We start from the raw sequence: 23,133 nt of genomic DNA on the forward strand, positions 1-23,133 counted from the left end.
TCAGCTAAAAAGTTATATGAAAACAGTCATTGACAGAATATTCTAGGTTAGATTTGAATTATTATCATTATGAAATGGAAGAAGGATCAGATCTTTGAGCTGCTGTGCTCCTGCAGGTGGCTGGTCCTGGACACGGACTCTAAAGATCTCGTCACGGTTCACACCGACGGAAATGAACAGCTGTCTGTTGTCTGCTACGGGCCAGGTATGGTAATAACTGCTGACCGTGTGTCTCCCCTGTGTATGCAGAGTGTAGTTTTCCTTTTTATTATTGGAAAATGTATGTGTGTATGTTAAAGGAGAATATCAATGATTTTACAAGCTGGAAAACATGTACCATTTATTTAACTACTAATAGTCTTCCTTTATTTCACTTTCTTTAGATGGTAACTTCATGGCTGTGGGTTCACACGACAACTACATCTATATCTACGCTGTGGCGGAAAATGGGAGGAAGTACAGCCGAGTGGGGAAGTGTTCGGTGAGCACCTGTATTTATAATCCCCTCTTGCTCTGTTATTTTTACTTTTCCGCGGCATCTTCTTTATATTTAGTTCCCCTCCACATCCTCTATATTTGGACCTCCACTCTGTACACCCTGTCCTCACTGTGTGTTGATGCAGAAGTTGTAAAGACGTAAATTACAACATGAGACACACAGTGCCGGGTCTGAGTAATCATGTTGCCGTGCTATTACAAATCCTTTCCATATTTTAAGGACTATTTCTAGTACTTCAAAAACCATACTGCATCTACTCCAGGAATACTGGGGTGTCTCTACAATTAAATGATCTAACTGGTTGGTTTCTGTCTCACATCTCAGGGTCACTCTAGTTTCATCACCCATCTGGACTGGTCAGTGGACTCCCAGTACCTGGTGTCAAACTCAGGGGATTATGAGATACTGTATTGTAAGTCTGATCACTATCATCCTCTTACAACCTTTGCTGTGTTGATGGGCTTAATGCACTTTATGTTACATGTATTAATGTGAGCAAGGAAAAGTTCCTCCCAAATTCCAAATAGATATATGTTTGTCTTACCTTTAGTATTTATCAATCTAGATTATTTTTTTCATGTGTGAGTGTTTAGTTTTGGAGATATATTGCTTTTGACACCACAATTCTAATATATTCAAGAGAAGGCAGACATCTCTACAACCCAAATCTGGCACACTGCTTCCAACTCAAATAGCTTTTCAAGTAAAAGGAAAAATATGTATTATTGTTTAAGAAAGCGAACTGTTCCTTTCAGTCGTTCTCTATAAAATAAAATATTCTTTAGTTAAAGTAACAGTAGCTTGATTTATGCTAAAACATGTGTATTAATGTGCTTTCCCAGGGATCCCATCAGTGTGTAAGCAGGTGGTGAGTGTGGAGACCACCAGAGATATCGAGTGGATCACACACACCTGCACTCTGGGCTTCATGGTCTTTGGTAAGTGAAGGCTCCCTCCCACTCTTTAGGTTTTCTGTTTATTATTTGAATGTCCATGAATAAGACGTCTCCGCTGCCCCTTCTTCTCCTCAGGCTTGTGGCCCGACGGCTCTGACGGCACCGACATCAACGCTGTCTGCCGCTCCAGTGATAGAAGCCTCGTGGTTACCGGGGACGACTTTGGGAAGGTCCACCTGTTCTCTTACCCCTGTTCGCAGTTTAGGGTGAGATACTGTTCAACATATGCGCCTCAGTAATGTCTTGAAGAAGATTAAGTGTTTCTCGATTTAGATTAATAGTTTATGGAAAGACAAAGGGCAACATTCATTCTTTGCATTTCTTTTCAGGCTCCCAGCCATGTTTATGGCGGCCACAGCAGTCATGTGACCAACGTGAACTTCCTGTACGACAACGGTTACCTGGTATCAACTGGTGGGAAGGACATGAGCGTGATGCAGTGGAGGATAATCTGAGGGAGCCTGCAGAAACTACTGATACTGTTGGTCTCTCTCTGCTGCTGGGGCCTTAAACCCAGCTAAAGCAAACTGAACTGCACTAAACTGAACCAAACCAAACTTAACTTAACACGGAATACAAAAAAAAGGTTTGATCTGCCTGAACTGAAGTGAATTGACAGAAGAGGAACCCAATGTTTTCTTCCTGATCTGCTCTCAGATCCCAAATGACATGAACTGTTGGAAGTGTTATGTGCGGTTGCTTGAAATACAAATTCTTGAATATTTCACGATTTTCTCTACTCACACTACAATACAAATCTTGCGTACTGTAGCCAACTCACCAATGACATAACAAATCAAGTGGATCAAATCCAACTAAACAGAACCAAAGGCTCTGATTTTCTGACTGCATCTGTATAGTTTGGGTTTCACTGTTCTTGTATTGTTCGTGACTCCTGCCGCAGAGAACGGACTGTTGACTGAATATCATCGCACTGGAGATTCAAGAGCATTGGAACAAAAACAAATTACGGAAAGGAGAAAATTGTGATTTTCTAATTGTTAAACTTTCTTTTCTTTTTGTATTTAACAACTCAGGAAAGCTCTAGTTAAGCAGGACTCTTCCTTGTTATTAACATTGACATATCAGAACAAGCCCTTAACACATCCAAAAACAATGAAGAGAGATATCAACTGCGGTTAATATCTGATTTAATTGTCATTCATCTTGTTGTGTTACCTTATTGTGTACTACCTTTACAGTCCAGGCAATTGCTGAATTTGGAAGGCAAAATAATTTAAAAACAGCAAGTTCCAGTTATATTTGATGTTACCCGACATTTTAAACTATTACCCTTTAAGGGAATGATAATCACAAATGAATTTGTATTCAGAGTTAGGATTTTAACCATTTGATACAACATTTTCTGACCATGTTCAATGTTTTTGTGCTTCCACGTCTTAAAAAAGGCACCTTTCCTATTATTTATTTATCGAAAGTCAAATCCTTCACTGTCAATTTCAGTTCCCTTAAGTTTTTCCCTGCAATAAATCCCTGTTAAGTCCCATATTTGTAAATATACAGAGAGTTTTGAAACCGATACGAGCGAAATGTGGGTGAATACACAGTATTTGAAAGTGTTTCAGATTTTTGGACTGGGTTTTTGTGTCTTTCCTTTGCCTCGAGGTGAAAGAAAAATGAAAAGCAAGCATGTTTTTTTTCTTCTTCTAATGATGTGAAGCCTTTTCAACTCTGTACCCATCTGCATTTTACTGTAGCAGGATCAGTTTATGAAGGGGGGAGTATGAGACCATTACACTGTAACTGTTATCGTCTGATGTGCACCATCAGTCACTGGCAAGATATTTAACTGAACTGAACCCTATTGAAGTTTTTTCTTTTTCTATAATGCACTGCTTCAGCCTGATAAACATACAGCAGGTCTATTTAACTGCAAAATAGGACAAGCAAAACACCATGTAGCACATTACCGGAGCTTTTCATGAACCAATGATGTCTTCTTTCATCCTTCCAACACAAAGCATCTTATGGGTAACAGCAAGCCGATGTTATACACATGAATACACTTGATTTATTTGACAGGGCTTCAGCAGATATGAGGCATATTGGTGTTTTTTTTGAATGCCTGACGGTTGGCTGTCTGAAAACCACTTAAATCTAACTGCAGTGATATAAAGTCGCCACTCTACAGAGTGAATGTAACATGATTTGGAGCTGCAGAGAAGCAATTAACATTTAACATTTGTCTGAAAGTAAATGCAACATGAAATTCCTATGAGACTGTGTCTTGTACTTTCCACTGAATCACTGTTTTCATTATTTCAGTCTTTAAAAACGCTACGATCTGTTGTGGCTAAATATAATGCACTTTTATATGCTGCCGACATTCTTTTTTGTTTATAGAAATTGACCGTATGGTAAAAAGTAAATGTGGCATCTTATTACTGCAGAGAACAACACTAAATGTTATTATTTAATTATTGTTTGTATTTGTTTAAGCGACAGGTATGTAGCATAAACCAATGCCACAAATCTATTATTTATAGCCTACGCCACTTTAGAATGCCTGTGCCTATTTTAGCCTTTAAAATAGATACAACTCAAAAACACATACACGAGAGAGTACAAAATCACAATAAGTACCAATATTAAAACACAGAACTCAACCAGAAAATACAGACTCAGACTCTGAATATTTTATTGACCATTAGGCCTATATTGAAATATAATGGAAAATTGTCTTTGGCAATGGCCAATAAAATAAAAATAATACTCAACAGTATACACAGGCCACACAACAAAAGAGGACACAAACTAACACAAGAACGCATCATAAAAACAAGAAGCACCAGATAATTCATGACAACACATGACTGACCCCACTCTAAAAACTGTTGTTTCAAAGCCCTTTCGACCAAGGAGCACTCAGATCTCATCGTAGGGTGGGTGGGGGGTTCGGTGGGCTGCACGTGCACGTCTTGGCCGCAGGTGGGCAGCATTGAGCCGGCGTGTCCCCCCCTCTCCCTTCTTCGCACGAAGCATTAGCATTTGTCCCCCAAATCTCTCTCCACCTCACCAAAACACTCCGAATGGGAAGAGACTATGGACTGAGGGAGGCGGCGGCTGACGACCACCTTTCACCGGCTTCTACCGAGCACGAGCCCCGGCGGAATATGGACTTAAGGAACGGCGGCGGCGCGTGGGGACAACAGAGACAACGGAACACAAAGCGCACGGGAGGAAACGCTCGTGTCCTCGCTTAGCGTTTCTGCATCATCGGTATTATCTCTACAGACGAACATAAAGGGACACAAAGTGGGAGCTGGCGGGCTGACGCAAAGCCTCGCGGGCTGTATAAAGTGAACAATAAGCGGACTGTTGGTTCTATTCACCGGCCTCCTCTGTGGCATCATCTCTGAATCAAAGACGAGAGAATGAGGTAAGAAGAAGCGCGGCACCATGCGCTCTGTCTGACGCGGCATGACAGATGCTCAGCGACGCTCAGCTTCCAGACTACAACCACATTTCTGCATTTATCTTCTAATAATATGTTAAGCAAATATGATAGTGAAGAAATAGTGAAGAACTGCGTCATTTAGACATATTTTGGCTCGTTTTTGTTCTTGTATTGTGTCCAATCCAGGGGCCCACCCAGCGGGCCTCAGCGTCCTTTACCATTATATAAAAGGCAGTTAATGTCAATATATCAATTGTGCTGTTCACCCTTCTGTCAGCCCTCTTTTGTGATCACCGGACCCACCCAGTGAGGTCTATGCAGGTTTTATAGCCAGGCTAATGTTGTCATGGAAACGACAGCATCATGTTTTTCTGCACATACGGTGCACCTGGTGACTCCAAACGATGAATATGACCGATGCACCGCCCGGTGGCCGCAGCAGGGGGGCATATGATAAAGTGAGGTGGAGGATGGTGTTTATTCTGGTGGTTGCCAGGCAGGTTATAAGACCCCCCCCTTGCAACCCCCTCCTCACACACACACACACACACACACACACACACACACACACACACACCTACATAAGCTCTACTCCATGACGGATCCACACATGCCCATCTCCAGCCTGTGGAAAATGAGTCTCATGTTTAAATCCTCATTGTATATCTATGCCTGTGTGGATGGTATTTTGAGCCTTTCCCTGCTTATGTTGGTATGCAGAATGCGCTGAAGGCCAAATCTTCTCCAGCACAGTCTCTGTATTTTTGTTCTATTTATGACACAGTCCTTTCATATTTCCCCTTTGCTATCCCTTTAGTTTGACTCCCCAGTTTCTCGGTAGCTGCAGCCTGCACCATTCTGTTTCATGGCTTCAGATTTACTCTGAAAGCTCTCCTTAGACACACTAGCTAAGCTACTGGTGTCTGTATGTGTGTGTGCGACTGTCTGGGTTGGATTGCTGCTCCCCTCAGAGACAAAAAGGAGACACAGTGAGAGGAAGGGAATGCTGGTAAAGAGAGGAAGCCATAGTCGAAGTATTCCTGATACTCCTAATTTACCTCTTTCCCTTAACCTCACACAACTCAAAGCCTGCTGATGAACAGTTTTGTTCTCAGACTGTAGCCATGTAAGATGTTAGATTCATATCTTCTAGTCCCGTTGGATGAAGATGTAGTTTCTTCTTTTCTGTTCTGCTAGCTTCCCATCCTGTGTGTTTGTTGTTGCCAGAGGCAGATCAGCTCTTTGACTCGAGCCCACGAGGGAAGTATTAAATCTCCACAAAGCAACAACAAGATGACCTGGCTTTTCTTGTTGAAGAATAAAGAAGACGAAAATTCAATTCAATGAGATACTTTGTTCAGCGTCACTGCTTCCATTGCTGCATTTATGTAAGGAATATCAACGTGCACGACCATGCACGTGAGATATTTTTAGTCCAATAACAGTAGTGGTTTCATTATGTGATGCTCCTGCTCTGTTCTCCTTGTCAGGCGGGCTGATGTCATTTGGTTGGTTGGATGTGTGTGTCTTTGTGTGAGAGGGAGGCTTAGTGGGCTGTGAGAGAAACATTGAAAGAGGGCAAAGAAGCGAGGGCGTCTGTCCTGGACTATTAATGCAGGATGATTTCTGAGGCTGCATGTTGTGGTGACTCATCCTGGGAAAGGTAGAATGAGCGAGTGCAGCCAGTGGAAGGAAAAACGCTGAGTTATGCATCTTACTGCAGGCTGCTGCTGCCCTCAGAGCTGATCTGAGAGCAGCTCCACGTGAGCCAGCGTCACCACGTACAGCCACAACACACATACTCTCAGGAGCCTCACTGGCACAGGAAGAGCATTAGGCAGGGTACATCAGAATTAAACTTGGCTGGGGATTTTTTACACATACTAATACCAATATGATACCTGCATTTCAGAACTAAAGGGTTTTCTTCTTCATCCTTTTCTCTTAGAATCATTTGTATTTAACAAAGGAAGCCAGAGTTCCCAAATATGAACTGTGGATAACCAAACTTTGCACAGATACAGTATTCTAAAGCTTGCAAAAACATAAATCAGACACTTTTTAAACAAACAATATATAAACAATATCCATCTCAGCAGATATTCAATGCTAGTTTTTGGCACTTGACATGTTGCAATATGTAAGGACACTCCTGTAGGTGTCAGCATTAACTGATCATTGAAATATATTGCATGTAACCATACAACAGCAGTGAGTCATATAACCACTTCATATATAGAGAGAATTCACAATTTGTATTTGCATAATTTTCTATATCAGTCGTTCCCTAGAGGGTATCAAAATAAATCTGAGGAGTTGCTGGATTCGAGGTTGGGAATCCTTTGCAATATTATTTATCAATTTGTCAATTAGTCGATAGTTTTGTCTTTTGGGTAGTTACGATAAAACGGAGGGAACAGATTCAAGATTATCTCCATTCGATGTTCTGAGCATTTTTTTTTAAGCACATACCATGTGATTACACCACAACACATTATATAAATGCACACTATAATCTGGTCATTTTCTAGCATTTCCCCTGCATCATACACAAGCTTTGTGTTTTAACGATGGAAGACATCATGTGTCCTTTGGCTTGCTGGAGTTCAAACACGCAGACGACCCCAGCACACACAGGGAAAAGCATTTACAGCTCAGCGAGGCAGCCTCCTGCAGTTTAACCCCATTTTGACGTGTGTTCGTTAGTCAGCAGGCAGCTCTTCCGTTTTCACTTCCATTATGCACAACATACATACGCCAAATATATACAATAGCTTCTGCGGCTTTACTCATCTTTGATGCCTGTTCCTGTAGCCCATTTCATACAAGCTCTGTTTTGGAAAAAGAAGAATATCTTGAATTTCTAGAATGTTTCAGAGTTTGTTGCACGTTTCTTACTTTGTTCTAAACGCACAGAGCCCTTTAACCTTTTACCGGGGCTACTTTGCTCTTTCTTTGTTTCCCACACCTCACTTAATAATCTAAGTTTGTTTCAGCCAGATGGACCAGACCACTGGGTTGAGAACAAATAAAAGGGAACTACAAATGTTCCACCCGATCAATGCATCCTTTGTTGCTTGAACATACAACTAATCATTACATCTGCTCCTGCTGTGCGCTTCATTTTTCAGCTGGAAAACTTGTGTCCTTTAATAACGCTGAATGAATGAAGTGGGTTTCCCTCTCTGTAGATAATTGATGATTAGGGGTTATGCACAGTTATTTAAAATTGTCCTTTTACCGTAGAATCTATTTCAATCTGAATTGTAGACGCGAGTTGTGTAAGCACTCCTGTTTTCCTATATAGGCTAACATGTAATTTCCATCCAGTGGAAATGATTCCTTGGAGGTTGAAAGACGGCACTCCACAATCCTCCGATCGGAGAGAGGTGACTGGTCTGCTCTGATCACATGTTCCTCTCCCTCTCTCTCCCTCTCTTACATTCCCTTACTCTGTTGCAACACTCCTCATCTCTCTCTCTCTCCCTCCCTCCCACTCTCTCTGTGTCTCAGTCTTATGTCTGTTCTGTTTGCGTGGTGGAGGTTTTCTTTTTTGGGAAACATTTTCAGAGGATGTGAATGAAGAAGGGGAAAGGTTGAGTTTTGCTTCGGCGTCGGACAGCATGTGTACGGCTCTCTCCTGTCAGGCTGACACTTCCCCCTCTCCTCCATAATCTCCCTCTTTATACCTCCTTTCATCCTTTGCCTGAGGACTGGGCTGTCTTCTTCATCGTCATGTATTCCCTGGACGATTTTGGGTAAGCCAAAGCGACTCCTATCATTACCTCGTTCTCTATCTGTTCTTTAAGTTGTTCTGTAATGTGCGAGTAAAAGGGCAATTTGCTTTTGATTGGCTGTAATAATTCTCTCTCTTGTGTTTCTGTTTAAGCCTGGCTCATCTTTCAGACCACAGAATGCCGCTTTTTTGAACAGCATGTGTAGGATTGTTTGAAAGAAAAACCTGTTTGAAAGAGAACCGGTTTGTCTTTACGTCTCCAGCTCTACATGCTGTGTTAAATAATGCTACTGGCTTAAGTTGGAGAGGAACAACAAGGGAAACTGCAAGAGGAAAATCTCCTCTAGGAGTTGCCGACTTTCTCTCGCCTGTCTCCTTCTTTCCAGCCCTCTGTCTGTGTTTTCTCTGGGGCCAGCTGTTAGCAGAGGCGTCTGATTGGTTACCCTTTAGCAATATTTCATTGGTTCGGTGTTTTTCCTGGGAAGAAGGAACACGTCTCTGGATGTCTGTCAGTGTTTGGGCTCAGCTGCTCTCTGCCGTCCACAGGATGGATCCCATCTGACTCGTTGTGTGAGAAAGACAGACAGGAAGAAAGGGATAGAGAGCGCTAATCTCAGAATGGCTGCATGAGTGGGACTATCAAAAGCCAGATGATGCAAGGATAGAGGGTTCTCTATATAATATGGCCTTGGCAGATTACAGCGTAGTAATTTGTTGGAGCTCAAATACAGATGTGGATCCAAGTGGGGCAGAGTAGATAACATCAGAGGTTTAGGCTCCATCGCTTGCACTCTAGTAATCTACTGTATAGTACAGCAGATCTCTCCCACAGTATGTTCATTATTTACGAGGCACTGCTCATTCTGCCATTCAGATTATAATACTGCACAAAGAAAGACACTTGGAGAATATATTACAGCTTCTCTGCTCACATTACTTCAGGGAACATGGTCTTAAGGGTATCTGCATACATTTAAACATTTAAATGTCTAATAAAACGACTACACCTGTAACGTATTTTGTGGTGTTGTGACCTTATTATCCCCAAAGTGTTCAACAATTTTCAAGCCTAGAGACATTTGTAGTTTAAATGAAGGGAATATTTGAATGCCCTTTAATGGTGATGCTTGTAACATGCATCAGCGCCATAAATAGATTTTGTATCCAGTTTGAAATCACATTTTTATGATACACTATTTAGATCTTGGTCATTTTATCTATATATTTTAAACGGTCACCGGACATGAAAGTTATCAGAGGAACAAGCTTGAAGTGAAGCTGTTTTATTCAGTCATTGTTTTTACTTATTTTAAACAAACTCCCTTAATGCAATGTGTCTTTACAGCACCACTAATGTATCTTTTATTATTGTTTGGATTAAGAGACCCCTAGTGGCAGAATAGGATATTGTGTGCGTTTTAATTTGCCAATATAGGGTTTCTGAAACTAACTAAACTCTCCACATAACACATCTAACCATTGTTCCTCTCCGTTAGTCTGTCGGTTACTTCTGTTCTTGCCTTCTCATCTTCAAGGTATTTCAGCCAACAAATCAAAGCACGTCGTCATAACAGAACATGAGTTGATAACGGAGGATACGAATACAAGTATACAAGTCTGGAATTCTACACTGGGAAACTAAAGAATTGTAACAGAAATGTATAGACTTCCATTCCTTCTGTCAGTTCAAAGCGCCTGTGTATCCTATCGAGGCTTCTCCTCCAAAAGGAAGTGGTGTTTCCCTTTAAGGATCAGGATTAGTGACGGGACTGAAGAGCGCTGAGGAAGGTGGAGGAGAATGGGGTGGGGGAGGGGTGTGCACAGAAGTGGGGGTTGCTATCCATATTGTACTGTATGTGTCCATGACAATTAGCCTGAGGGTCTATTGGCTTCCACAGAGATAGATAATGAATAAGTGATGTCTTTATGGAGGTCAACATGCTGATATCTCTCCAGGAGGCTGCTGATATGATACCGCCAAATCATCTCCTCGTATTAATAATGATTTATAATCGAGGCTCTTGCGATAAATATTGATTCTGCTTATCGATATAAACCAATTGTGTGATGCATTGTAGCTTTGACTGTACTAGGTCAATAAACCTTTAGTGGCTGAGCCGTCATCTCCACATTGCTTATAATAAATCATTCTTAACCCCTCAAGTTTTATATTTTGGGATATTTTGGGAGCACAATGGGGAAAGAACCCCCAAAAAATCCTTTGTTCACGACTTTTCATTTCTCAGAACCGTATCATTTTATCCAATGAAAGTGTGCAGGGTCTATTTCCCGTCACAGTCAGTTTATGATCTGACACATTCTAGAGATCATGCATGTGCTTCGTAGTAAGTGGTACCTCAAAATAATGTTATTGGCATCCAGAATATATTGTTACATCAATATTGAAGACATAAGGTGATATAATTACCCTAATATATAGCTTTTTGTACGACTGATACGTACAAATAAACAAACGCAATCAGAACCCTTTAACAGAAAAACTCAATTGAAGGGCAATGTAAGGAAAAGATATGAAAATATGTTCGTAAAATACTTTATTTAGATCGATTTGCAGTAGTGTTGTAGTTTGTGTATGCTTTTATTTTTGTACAAAAACACACAGCGGAAAGCAATTGTTTCAGCTTACTTTGGCATCGAGGAGTATTTCTCAAGAATTCCACAGGAACTGTCTGAGAAAACAAAACATGTGTGAGAGAGGTTTGGAGACACTATCTGCACACTATTTGAATTTTCATTTATAATTCCAATTTTAGGACCCACGTCTACAATCAATATACTTCTTCCTGTGACCTTAATTGTTGTTAAAGAACTGAAGTTTAGAGTGTACTCCTTCTAACAGAGTATATAGATCATTAGACATCTAACCACATCTCTCATAAGTGTCATCCCGGGTCTGTCCTGGGATAATGACATGTTTGATGCTCAGTGTGATCACTTCCCTGCAGCAGATTAGTAATTGCTTGTTATCATTTTTGAAACGTTAGTGAGCACGCAGGCAGGGTCCTCTCCTCAGGGCCCAACAGAGACTGTGTGTCACAGATCGAGCTTGTTAACATTTCCCCGGCCCGCCACACAAATGTCCTGAAGTGACGCTGGACACTGAGTGCCACAGACGAGCCAATGGTAACTCATCTTTTCACAGACGTAACTGAAAGCTTTGAAAAAACTAATCCCTGTTGACTGACTCTGCTCATCAGCCAATCACTGTTGACTGTGGCCCTCATTTAACCAATCACAAGTGGCATGTTGTGCCCTGTCATGCCCCATGGCGGTGTGACTGTGTCGTTTTGTCTGCTGTCAGTCCTGTGTGTGTATATGTGTGTGAGAGGGAGAGAATTAATCTGCGTCTTGTCTGAGTGTCTCGCTCCTGATGCTCACAATGATAACCATCTTAGTTAAGGGTGTTATCATGCTAAATTCACAAAGAACAGCTGAGGCTGACATTAGACAAAGTCAGGGGGGACATGAGTGTTTATACCAAATTAGATGGCAATACATCCGAGAGTTTGCAAGACATTTCACTTAAAGCCAAACATTTTAACCTCATGCTGGCGCTACAGAGGAAAAGTAACAGGATCATCAAATTCAACAGCATTCTCGTCTGAACCAGATTCATTTCATGGCATCATTTCATCTATTCAATAGCTGATGAGATATTTTAGTCTGGACTAAATTGGTAGGCGGACCAACCAAAGAGCCATGGTGCTAGCATGTCTAAAAATAAACTTGAGTGTCCAGCTTTCTTTTTTAATTAATCTGGACACAGTCCCTCTAGCCAACGATAAAGCTGATGACTTGGTAAATGTCTCTTCTGTATGTCAATTTGTGATCGAGTGTTAGAGCTCGTTAATTACCCAGTGGCTGTTAATGGACCTTCAACACACACTCATCTTCCAGTTGGTGTGTGTTGAGCATGTTGGTGTGTACTCACCCGCTGCATGTGTCCTCTGAGGCAAAGGACACCCCGATCAATAGGAGCCGGCCTCAGTATGGACCGCTGGGTGTAAATACAGGCTGGACTTAATACCGTGTGGCTATGGCAACAGCAGGCAAGGGGGGGGCGGTGGGTACCAGCAGTTAACCCCAACAACACCCCCCCACCCCAAAACACCCACTCACTAACATTAGTGTGTGGGGAATGGGGGGTAGAAGCTGGTTGAGACGGAAATGAGGTAATCTCCCCTGGGTTAACAATAGCACACACACACACACACACACACACACACACACACACACACACACACACACACACACACACACACACACACACACACACACACACACACACACACACACACACACACACACACACACACACACACACACACACACACTCTCTCATCTGTCAGACAACAGGCTGGTCAATGACTTCATCTCTGCCAGTCTGTCCGTCAGTCATCTCTTTGTTGCTGGAGAGATCCTAATAGCAAACGCAGCAATACAAGAATTCAGATCTTAGGGAATTTTTTTAATCTTTTTTCAAATGGATGTTTTTGTTCATTGTGCCGCTGCCACTGCTGTTTGTAGTTCATCTGGAATCAGGCTCTCTGCAGGAGGATTAAACTGCTTTTAAGTAGTGATGTTTTTGAGGTGATGGAGCAGCACAAGAGGGACTCATAAACGTGTTGTAGACGGATCGCTGCGGTTGCTGTTGTTGTTTTCCTGTTTACCAAAATGGACATACAACGGGTCCAAGTGCTTCGTTTCTGCCTCCCTCAGAGTGTCAGTGACTCAGGGTTGTTTTACAGCCACATCGCTGCCAGGTTTGTTCAAACGCTTGTGTGTCAGTGTGTATGGATGTGGTCATTTCTACTTCCAGTATATGTCAGCGATGACTGATGGAAGATAAATGTCAAAGGAAGGAAGTAAACTGAGAGAAACAAAGAAAGAAAAATGTGGAGAACTTTAATTTAAAATATGTGAACCTGTTCGATATTTTGGTTAATGAGGTTCAATCGCTGTGGGCACAGAAAGTGTGTTGTTGTTCCAGCAGTATTTCCCTGTATTTTAATCAAAGCCAAAATACTAATCTGTCAAATTAATCTGGCTGCAACAAACTGTCGTTTGGACGCAGAATTGAGGTTGTTTTGGATTAGTTATTGTGTGCGTGGATAACTATATTTGGCACGAAAGTGCGAAAAAGCAACTCTTTGCATAAGAGTTAAGTGTTGAAAGTTGTGACTCTGATCTGTTTTGATGATCCTCTTTGTGTGTTTTTTTCCTCCCGCCTGGTTGCATCCTTTCAGTGAAAGCCAGAGTGATGCAACCCTCTGTGTGAACACCGAGCAGCTTCTTTATTCTAAACACTCGGCAGCCTCTCATAGAGCATCTCTGAATAGCAGGGCTCTGTAAGCGCTCCATACATGTTTCATTCACACGAGTATTGAAGACATCATGGCTTCTGGCTAAAGTGGCAGTCTTTGGGGCCAGTGCACTCCTCTTCCTCTCTGTGTTCTGCTGGCAGGAGGGATGATATGGGGAGGAGATGGAGAGAGGGGAGGGAGGTTTGGTGGCTGCTGCTGTCCCAAATGAGGAAGAAAGGATCAGAGAGCCCTGTTGGCTGTCTTGTTATCACAAGGGAGAGGAAGAAGGGGATTTAAAAATAAAGGACAATGAGGTTTTATGTACACTATGTGCAGCTGCTGCTTCAAACTGACCTTACTATGTGGGACACCAGCACATTAAACCTGAGAGGAGCAGCTTCATCATTCAAACTATACATTTCACTTTTTTGTTTTATTTCACAGTCATTAAAATCATTGATAATTGGAATACATTTATTCAGCACCAAGGACTTTAATGTGCTGAACAGTATATCAATAGACTGTCAGTGTGGATAGGGAAAAGAAAAGAAATATCTCAGGAAGACAAATTGACAGATAGATGCCATATAAAGACATTTTGGAGAAGCAATAATATGTATCATGAGATTATTTAATTTGTCTATCATCAGATATTTTAGCATTGTGTTTATTTTTTCAAACACGTATTACTGCCACCAAGGGTTTGATTTGTTTGTCAACTGGATTATAGAAAAAAGCACTAGCTCAATATCTATGGAAATGGAATTAAATAGAATATGTACTATAACATCATTTACAAAATATGCAAATGTAGTGATATAGGCTGTTATACATATCCCCTAATCCGGAGTGAACAGAAGCTGCGATAATACAAATACAATATGGAGAAACCAAATGACAATATGAAGTGATTGTTCACTAAATGAAGTATTCTGTGTTAGTATTCAGCGTAGTGAAAGCTCACCATTCTTTCAGGTATTGTCCAGTACACCTGTCATCATGAATTGTAAAACATGTGAATCACACAGACAAAGACATACAGAATATAGGTCAAAATGCAAATGTTCCGCCACTCCGTTGTGTGCGAATAAAAAGTAGCAGCGTGGGAAACTGATACATCATGATGAGATTGAGCTTTTTGCAAACAAGTGGGACATTTAGCTAAGAACATAAGCACATTAATGCTGCTGCATTAATACCATTAAGATGGCAGTTCTCTCTCTCTCTCTCTCTCTCTCTCTCTCTCTCTCTCTCTCTCTCTCTCTCTCTCTCTCTCTCTCTCTCTCTCTCTCTCTCTCGCTCTCCCTCCCCATTTGGGCTTACTTGTAGGCTTTCTGCAGTATTACACAGTACTTTGTGTACCATCGAGGCAGGGGTTACACAAACATCCTACGGCTTAGTACAGTTCTCACAATCTGGACAACATGATGGATCTAATCAGGGATGTTGGCGCTCGGGTGACTTATAGATACAGCCTTATTGTTGGTGAAACTGTGATGCATTAGTGGAAGAGATATATTTATGCCTTTTTAACGCTTAGTTTTTAAGTATTTTATCCTCACTTTTGTAGTCCTTACTAGTATTAAGTAAACATGGAATTAGGCTCTGAGTGTAGTTCAGTTTACAATACAATGATTTTGTTTTTTAAGGATGACTTTAATGTTGAGTTTTTGCATTTTCTCTAAAATATTTAAAACAAAACTCACAAAAAAAAATATATAAAATGTACTTTTTCAGTTTCTTGCAGAGAATTAGATGACAATCCTTCCATACCACTCATTAGCCGGTAAGCTTAACTTAGATTTGTGCACCCCTCACAATGACTATGCTCACACGCTGATGATTAACAGGTTTAATTTTAACCAGATGATGGCGCTGAAGAAAACGTTAAGGATTACCAAAGTTATAATGTTAATGTCTGAAATATATGTATATGTATATATCAGGCTACTATGTTCCATATACTATAATTGAGCTGCGTTACATCCCTTGCTGCAACTTTACTGCTCTTCTTGAGATATGACATCTTTCAAGTTTCTCGCTGTTTCCTCAAAACAAGATAACCTAGCTCAGTTTACTTACAAATGACACTGTTTCTCAGCAGTGAGGTTGGCTTGAGCTGTTTTTAGAGCCCCCGGGCTTTCTTCCCTCCGTGCTCCTGTGAACAGTACTTTCCCCATGGAGCAGATTAGAGGTCTTGTACGAGAGATAAGTCTGCGTTAATTTAGATTTAAGACTGCAGTGAGGTAATGATCATCCTGCCAGGCTCTGTCTCTAATCCAGGCAGACTGAAAGACCTCTTCTCTCTGTCAGCTGGACCCCAGCACATCCAGACACACACAGGCATCCATACTGTAAATGTATATACCCCCACAGTCTACACTATACACAGGGGGTGGCTTTGCCCTCCCCCAAAATACCCGGTGAACCCCAGAGGCTTTAATCCTTACGGTGATGGAATAATAACAGGCAACTAACCAAATCTTCTATACACAGTAATTCATCTTTCCTGTGTGTGTGGGGGGGCTTGTATTGCTATCTTTATGAGGACCAAATTAAACGTTTCACCTTTCTAGTGAGGACGTGTGCATTGTGTAACAACTTGGTCTGGTAGAAGGACATTATTTTCCATATATAGCATAATACAAATATTTAAAGGGGACCTATCATGCAAAATGCACTTTTGTACGTCTTTTATACATGAATATGTGTCCCCGGTGTTCCAGGGAACTCACCAAGTGTCAGAAAACACAACCCTCTCTCCCTCTCCTCCATACCCAAATCTCTAAAAAAGGGGCTGCAACGGATCTGATAAAAACTGATCCAGATTTGAACACTGTCCTGACGTCAGGACGGTGGCGCTACGGCTATTGGGCCAACTCTCCACCTATCAGGGGAATGTGGGGTTGGGCCACGGCCGGCCATTGCCGCTCGAAAGCGCTGGAGACGCTGTAGTACATATGCCAGGCCTGTAAGTGGCGCTGTAGTCTGCCACAAAAGCAGTGAAGAAGACTTCCCGCGCATGGCTACCATGGTTACCCTTCTGTTTATTCTCCGCTGTGGCTTTTTTTCTCCCTCCCCGAGGCAAGCGTTTGCTCCCGCTGCTTTAATTCAATGCAATCCCTCCCCGTCGAGGCAAGCACTGTAATTCTCTCCGGTTAGTCCACCAGCAGATGACAAACACCCACCTCTCCGCCTCTTCCAAGGAACGAGGGGACCGTGCGGCAGAGTTTCAGTTAGGTTTTCTTTCGCCGGTCAAGATGTCCGTTAAAGTTTACATCTTCCGGACAAAATTTGAAAAGTGCCGGTCAAAGGTCTTCTTTGTTATTTATTGAGCTTTAAAACAAATGAATAACGACTCTATATAATAATAGGCTATAATAAAACACGGAGGACGGAGATCTATTTTTCTCCCCCTCTTCTGACTTGATCAGAGCGGCTCCCCTCTCCTGCAGGGGGGCGTGGTCAGCTGCAGCTCACAGAATCAGCTCCCTGCAAAAACAGGGCTGGAGAACAGCAAATAGAGCGAAATGAGGCATGGCTAAAATGCATGATCTGTTTGGTATTTTGAAAACAGAAACGTATAAATATACCTTATATAGGTATGGCCCTACAATATATCATTTAAATATAGCATGATAGGTGTCCTTTAAACATACTTCACATTGAAAATAGAAGGCTCGAAAAAGCATCTAAAAAAATGTATAAAAGCAATTTGTTTATTATTATATAAATTGTATGTTTAGCTTCAAATAAACTGAATATCTGATCTGAATATAAGAGATCTATGCACTATTAAGTTTACAGTTTACTGTGAATCACCTTCGGTATACAGTTGAGGGCATAGTGGACTCCCCTCTTTTGTAGCAGTGAACAAAGTTATTATTATAATCTTCTCTTGTATGATTGCAACTAAGAAAATAACTATTTCTTTTTAAGGTTTGGACTTGGTTTTTAGAATAGGGTTAGAACTAGGATCAGATTAGGTATGTATTTATTTGTGATTGTTGGGGTAGTGAATATGTTATGTCAATGAGGTATAATAAGATAACATGTGTGGGGAAGTTTCTGTTACCCTAAGCTGGCCCTTCACTAAAAATATCCTCACTTTTATTTTGGGTGTACGCACAGTATGGGTACCATAATATACTGTGTGTGGGTGTATAATTATGTATTTCTCTTCCTGTTTGAGAAAGATTGGCAAGAAATCATAGAGTCCTCAGCCTTAACAACATAACAGCTATGAATGTCAAGTCTGTTTGTGCTTTACATTTCACAATATTCTGTCTGTACATCCCGCTTATGTCCAGGTCAAACACAAACTGGATAGATAATGCTCAATTTGGAGTCTCCCCACTACCCCAGACAGCCAGATCTCAGATTTTGCAGCATATTACTCTGTTGAGACCATAGAGAGGCGAAGTCCCTCCCTTTCCGGTGGACCTCCATGGGACCTTATTTCGGAAAAATTATGTATTGAAGTCAATGGGGAGAGAAAGATTATCTTTCGATTCCGTTTGAATTGTGCCACACATATGATGTTTGTCAATTTAAAAGATAATTTTACAAGTCAAAAAAAAAAAAATGTGTCGTAAAACTGTGAAGTAACACTTTTTTTTGTGTGAAACCTCTCAATGAACTACATCTCCCGTCTCGCACCACACACCAAGACGGTCGTCACGTTGGCACATTTCACTTCTTTCTTTCAGAATGAGGCGAAAAGTATTAAACGAGGTGAAAATCACTACAAGTCTGGGCATGTTGAGAGCTGTACATACACACAAGGGGAGTTAGTCAGTTCCGTAAGAGCCAGCATGCGGGACCGGCTTTACAAGGTTTCGGTGAGTAACACGAGTGTAATGTGTAACGTTAATGACATCACTTACGCGACTCTGGGATTTGTAGTCTTTCTAGTTGCGTATTTTTCATAGTCTTATATTTCAACAGTTTTAAGATTGACAAACATCATATGTGTAATTCGTGGCACAATTCAAATGGGATCGAAAGATAATCTTTCTCTCCCCATTGACTTCAATAATTTTTCCGAAATAAGGTCCAATGGGGCGGAAGTAGAAGGGCGGGACTTCGCCTCTCTATAGACACTGGCCGTTTCTCAATCGCGAGGATGCTGGCTTGGTAGCACAGCCGAGCCGAGCATCTTGCTTCAGAAGCAAGGCAAGAATACTTCCTGGCATTCGGAAAACGAAGAGTGGAACAGGCTAGCAAGTGTGCAGGTGTGCGTCATATGAGAGGCCCCGCCTTACATCTTCCGCCACAGATTTGGGGAAATTGGTCCATGCGCAAAGCATTGTGGGGATTTTAAGGACGCGAAGTCTACCCATGTGCAGCCTCGAAATTTCCCCCAAACCAAGGACGCGGCCTCTGTGGAATTCCAAGTATGCTGGAGATTGGAACAGTCCTTCGGCGGCACTCGATGACGTAGCATCCTTGAAATATTGGCTTGGAAGCCAATATCCTCGCGATTGAGAAACGGCCTATATATAAATGGACGTAGTGTCCGTGACGTCACCCATAGGTTTCTGCAGAGTTACTGAGAAGCCCTTAGTAGGAGGATCCAAATAAGGGCAAAGAGGCGGAGCCCAGGCGGCATAAGATAAGTCCGATATTTAAATGAAGAATACTCCACCAGGCACCAACACAACAAACACGTCCGAGTTCAAGTTGTGTTCCCCGGATCAGCCTCGCAGCTGAGCCCCTGTAGCATCCTGGAGCTAACAGAGCTAACGGAGCCAGCATAGGGACAGAAAGCTAGAAGCAGCAGTCACCGCAGAGACCTGTCACTCAAAGTGACCACGCCCTAATTTATGCAAAACCGTTAAGACCTATTATAACTAAAAGGGGTGCGTTATAAAAAAATGCACTCCCCAATCCATTGTCATGAAGGTGGAATCTAACTATATCCAGAATAATTTGTATTGCATCCAGGGGTAGAAACATGTTTATTTCTGCTGTAAAGTTGGGCATTTTAACATGGGGGTCTATGGAAATTGCTCCTTTCTGCAGCCATCCCCTATCGACGGCCAGTAGATGAACTGCAGTTTGTGGCACTTCCTTATGGGCTTCCCGGCTCTGCCCCAGAGTTTGCCGCTTGGTTGAGACACACCGTACCTAAGGAGGCCATGATTTACTTACCAAACCTCAGATTGAGTTATAAACCCTCCCTGACACTGACTGCATGTCTCTATTATCTACAGGACCAACCAGGGATGCATAACCGTGTGTAATTATCACTGCTGCTGCACAGGAAGCCTCTCTGGGTGCTTTCCTCTCTCTCAGCTGGCTTTTATTATAAAGGAGGTTATGATGTTTTTTTTAAGCGTGTTAATTAGCATGAAATTAATTGATTAATTGGATATGTGACGTTGTTACCAGCTGTGCAGATTGACTGCTGCAACTCTAAGATGCATACATAATCAGGGTTATCTGTCTTTTCTTAGACATCTGATGTGACTGTTGAGAGGTTAATTAGGATGTCTGTTTGTGTCTATCATCTATCAGGTCCGCCTTTTTAGACATGAAAGGCACAGAACTGGTGCTGGTTACATGGTGTATGCCAGGAATCTCTGGTTCCCCTTATTTTAAACATGGTCTGTTTAGGTGGTGCCCTTAAAGGCAAATTGTTTTAAGCAAAAAGTTTGGTTGGTGTATTGTTAATTTTGAGGGTTTTTAAATGTGTCTTTTCTTAAAGGTGGGGTAGGTAAGTTTGAGAAACCGGCTCGAGATACACTTTTTGTTATATTCAATGGAATGCTCTTAACATCCCGATACAATGAATATCTTAAATGCTTTGACAAAAAATCCATAAAAAAATGTCATCTGTGGAAGCCGTAATACTGTAAAAAGCACGACCAATCATTTTAGCCAGCCCGGCTAAAATAACTGGATGGCCTACCTGCCTGTCAGCCTTCCATCTGTGCACAAACTTATCTCGTGCCCTCATTGGTCATGTGCGCGTTCGTGTGTGTTGGAGGAGGGGCTCTGTAAGGAAGTGGCAGATTTTTTCCGGCTGTGTATTTTCAAATTCTAGCACACTCGAGCTGGTTTCTCCAAAATTACCTAACCCACCTTTAAGAGCTTCAAGGTTCAAGGTTCAAGGTTCTTTATTGTCAATCTGACATAGCTACAGAGTAATTATGCAGTTGAAAATCTTATGTCACAGGCTTCTCCAACAATGCAACATAATAACATAACATAATAACAATAAGAGCAAGAGCAATACAAAAATAATAATAGTTATAAAAATGAAATAAAGTTATGATGTGGAATAGTGCAGTATGAGTCTATATACAAGTTATTGGAATGATATATATATATTAGGTATTAGATACATACTACTGAGTAGCAGTTGAATGTTTGAAGTTGTTTCAACAGTTCAATTTTTTAACAGTCTCACTGCCCGCGGGAAGAAACTGTCTCCGAATCTTCTTGTCCTTGCCAGGATGCTGCGGTAACGTCTGCCAGACGGCAACAGAAAGAACAGTTTGTGGCTGGGGTGATGGGGGTCTTTGATAATCCGTAGTGATTTCTTCCTGAGCCGCTGGGAGTAAAGGTCCTCCATGGATGGCAGCTCCGTCCTGGTGATGTGCTGTGCAGTTTTCACCACCCTCTGTAAAGCCTTACGATCGAGGTCGGTGCAGCTGCCGTACCAGGCCGTCATGCTGCCAGTGAGGATACTCTCTATCGTGCACCTGTAGAAGTTGCAGAGTATCCTGGAATCCATTTTGAACCTCCTCAACCTGCGGAGGAAGAAGAGCCGCTGTCGAGCTTTCTTAGTGATGGTGGTGGTGTGAAGAGACCATGTCAGGTCCTCAGTGATGTGGACCCCAAGGAACCTGAAGCTTTTGACTCTCTCCACCGTAGTCCCATTGATGGCGATGGGGGCGTGTCCCTCTCCCTGCTGCTTCCTGTAGTCCACAATCAGCTCCTTTGTTTTGCTGATGTTGAGATGGAGGTTGTTCTCCTGGCACCAAGATGTCAGGTTTTCGACCTCCTCTCTGTATGCCGTCTCGTCATCGTCTGTGATCTGGCCGATGACGGTCGTGTCATCAGCAAACTTCACGATGGTGTTGGAGCTGTGTGTGGCCACGCAGTCGTGGGTGAACAGGGAGTAGAGGAGAGGGCTGAGCACGCAGCCTTGAGGGGCACCGGTGTTGAGAATCAGGGTGGAGGATGTGATATTTCCCACCCGCACTGCCTGGGGTCTGCCCGTCAGGAAGTTCAGGATCCAGTCGCAGAGGGCGCTGTTGAGTCCGAGGTCTCTGAGCTTGATGGCCAGCTTGGAGGGCACAATGGTGTTGAATGCTGAACTGTAGTCAATGAACAGCATTCTCACATATGTGTTCCTCTTCTTCGGGTCCAGGTGTGAGAGGGCAGTGTGGAGGGTGAGGGCTATGGCGTCGTCTGTGGACCTGTTTGCTCTGTAGGCAAACTGCAGGGGGTCCAGAGATTCAGGGAGGGAGGAGGTGATGAATAATTTGACTAACCGCTCAAAGCACTTCATTATGATGGAGGTGAGTGCTACTGGGCGGTAGTCGTTGGGGCAGGTGATGATTGTCTTTTTGGGGACAGGAATGATGGTGGAGTGTTTAAGACATGTGGGGACTACAGACTGCAGCAGGGACCTGTTGAAGATGTCTGTGAACACCTCTGCCAGCTGAACTGCACACACCCTGAGAACACGGCCAGGGATGCCATCAGGTCCAGGAGCCTTGTGTGGGTTAACCCTTTTAAAGGATTTACACACATCTGCCCTATTTAAAACAAAAGGGCAGTGTAGCTCCTGGTCCCTCTGTACCTCCACAGCCTGGCTGCTCTCAAAGCGTGCAAAAAAACTGTTTAGCTCATCTGGGAGAGATGCGCACGCAGACACTCCCGCAGCACCCCCCGCTGCTCCTTTGTAGTCAGTCATTGTCCTTAGTCCCGCCCACATATTCCTAGTGTTACAGCCTTTGAAGTCAGATTCCACCTTCTCTTTGTACTGTCTCTTTGCATTTTTTATTGCTCTCCGGAGATCATACCTAGACTTCCTGTACTCCTCCAAATCTCCCGCTGTGTGCGCGAGAGTGCGCGCTTTCAGTTTGCCGCGCACCTCACCGTTTACCCAGGGCTTTTGATTTGGGAATGTCCGTACAGAAACCTTCGGTACCACGTCATCGATGCATTTCCCAATGTAGCAGATG

General features: G+C 42.4%; 2 protein-coding genes across 7 annotated transcripts in view; both read left to right on the plus strand.

The window, feature by feature from the left end:
* eml1 (EMAP like 1) overlaps window positions 1-3,783 on the plus strand; it is a 49,185-nt gene extending 45,402 nt beyond the window's left edge. For all 5 annotated transcript variants that reach the window (XM_034140432.1, XM_034140226.1, XM_034140360.1 and 2 more), the window contains 6 exons: window positions 117-205; window positions 384-481; window positions 824-911; window positions 1,342-1,437; window positions 1,531-1,661; window positions 1,785-3,783. In XM_034140432.1, coding sequence (XP_033996323.1) covers window positions 117-205; window positions 384-481; window positions 824-911; window positions 1,342-1,437; window positions 1,531-1,661; window positions 1,785-1,910 — 628 coding nt within the window. In that variant the 3' untranslated portion in view covers window positions 1,911-3,783. The remainder of the gene's footprint in view (window positions 1-116; window positions 206-383; window positions 482-823; window positions 912-1,341; window positions 1,438-1,530; window positions 1,662-1,784) is intronic.
* Window positions 3,784-4,514: 731 nt separating this feature from the next.
* The window catches only part of evla (Enah/Vasp-like a), a 38,963-nt gene continuing 20,344 nt past the window's right edge, over window positions 4,515-23,133 (plus strand). The window contains exon 1 of one of the 2 annotated variants that reach the window (XM_034117487.1): window positions 4,515-4,855. In XM_034117487.1, coding sequence (XP_033973378.1) covers window positions 4,851-4,855 — 5 coding nt within the window. In that variant the 5' untranslated portion in view covers window positions 4,515-4,850. Of the gene's footprint in view, window positions 4,856-8,387; window positions 8,632-23,133 lie in introns of those variants that run through there. The other variant, XM_034117557.1, reaches the window with a different exon arrangement.

Source organism: Trematomus bernacchii, unplaced genomic scaffold (genome assembly GCF_902827165.1).
Source record: "Trematomus bernacchii unplaced genomic scaffold, fTreBer1.1, whole genome shotgun sequence".
Taxonomy (NCBI): domain Eukaryota; kingdom Metazoa; phylum Chordata; class Actinopteri; order Perciformes; family Nototheniidae; genus Trematomus; species Trematomus bernacchii.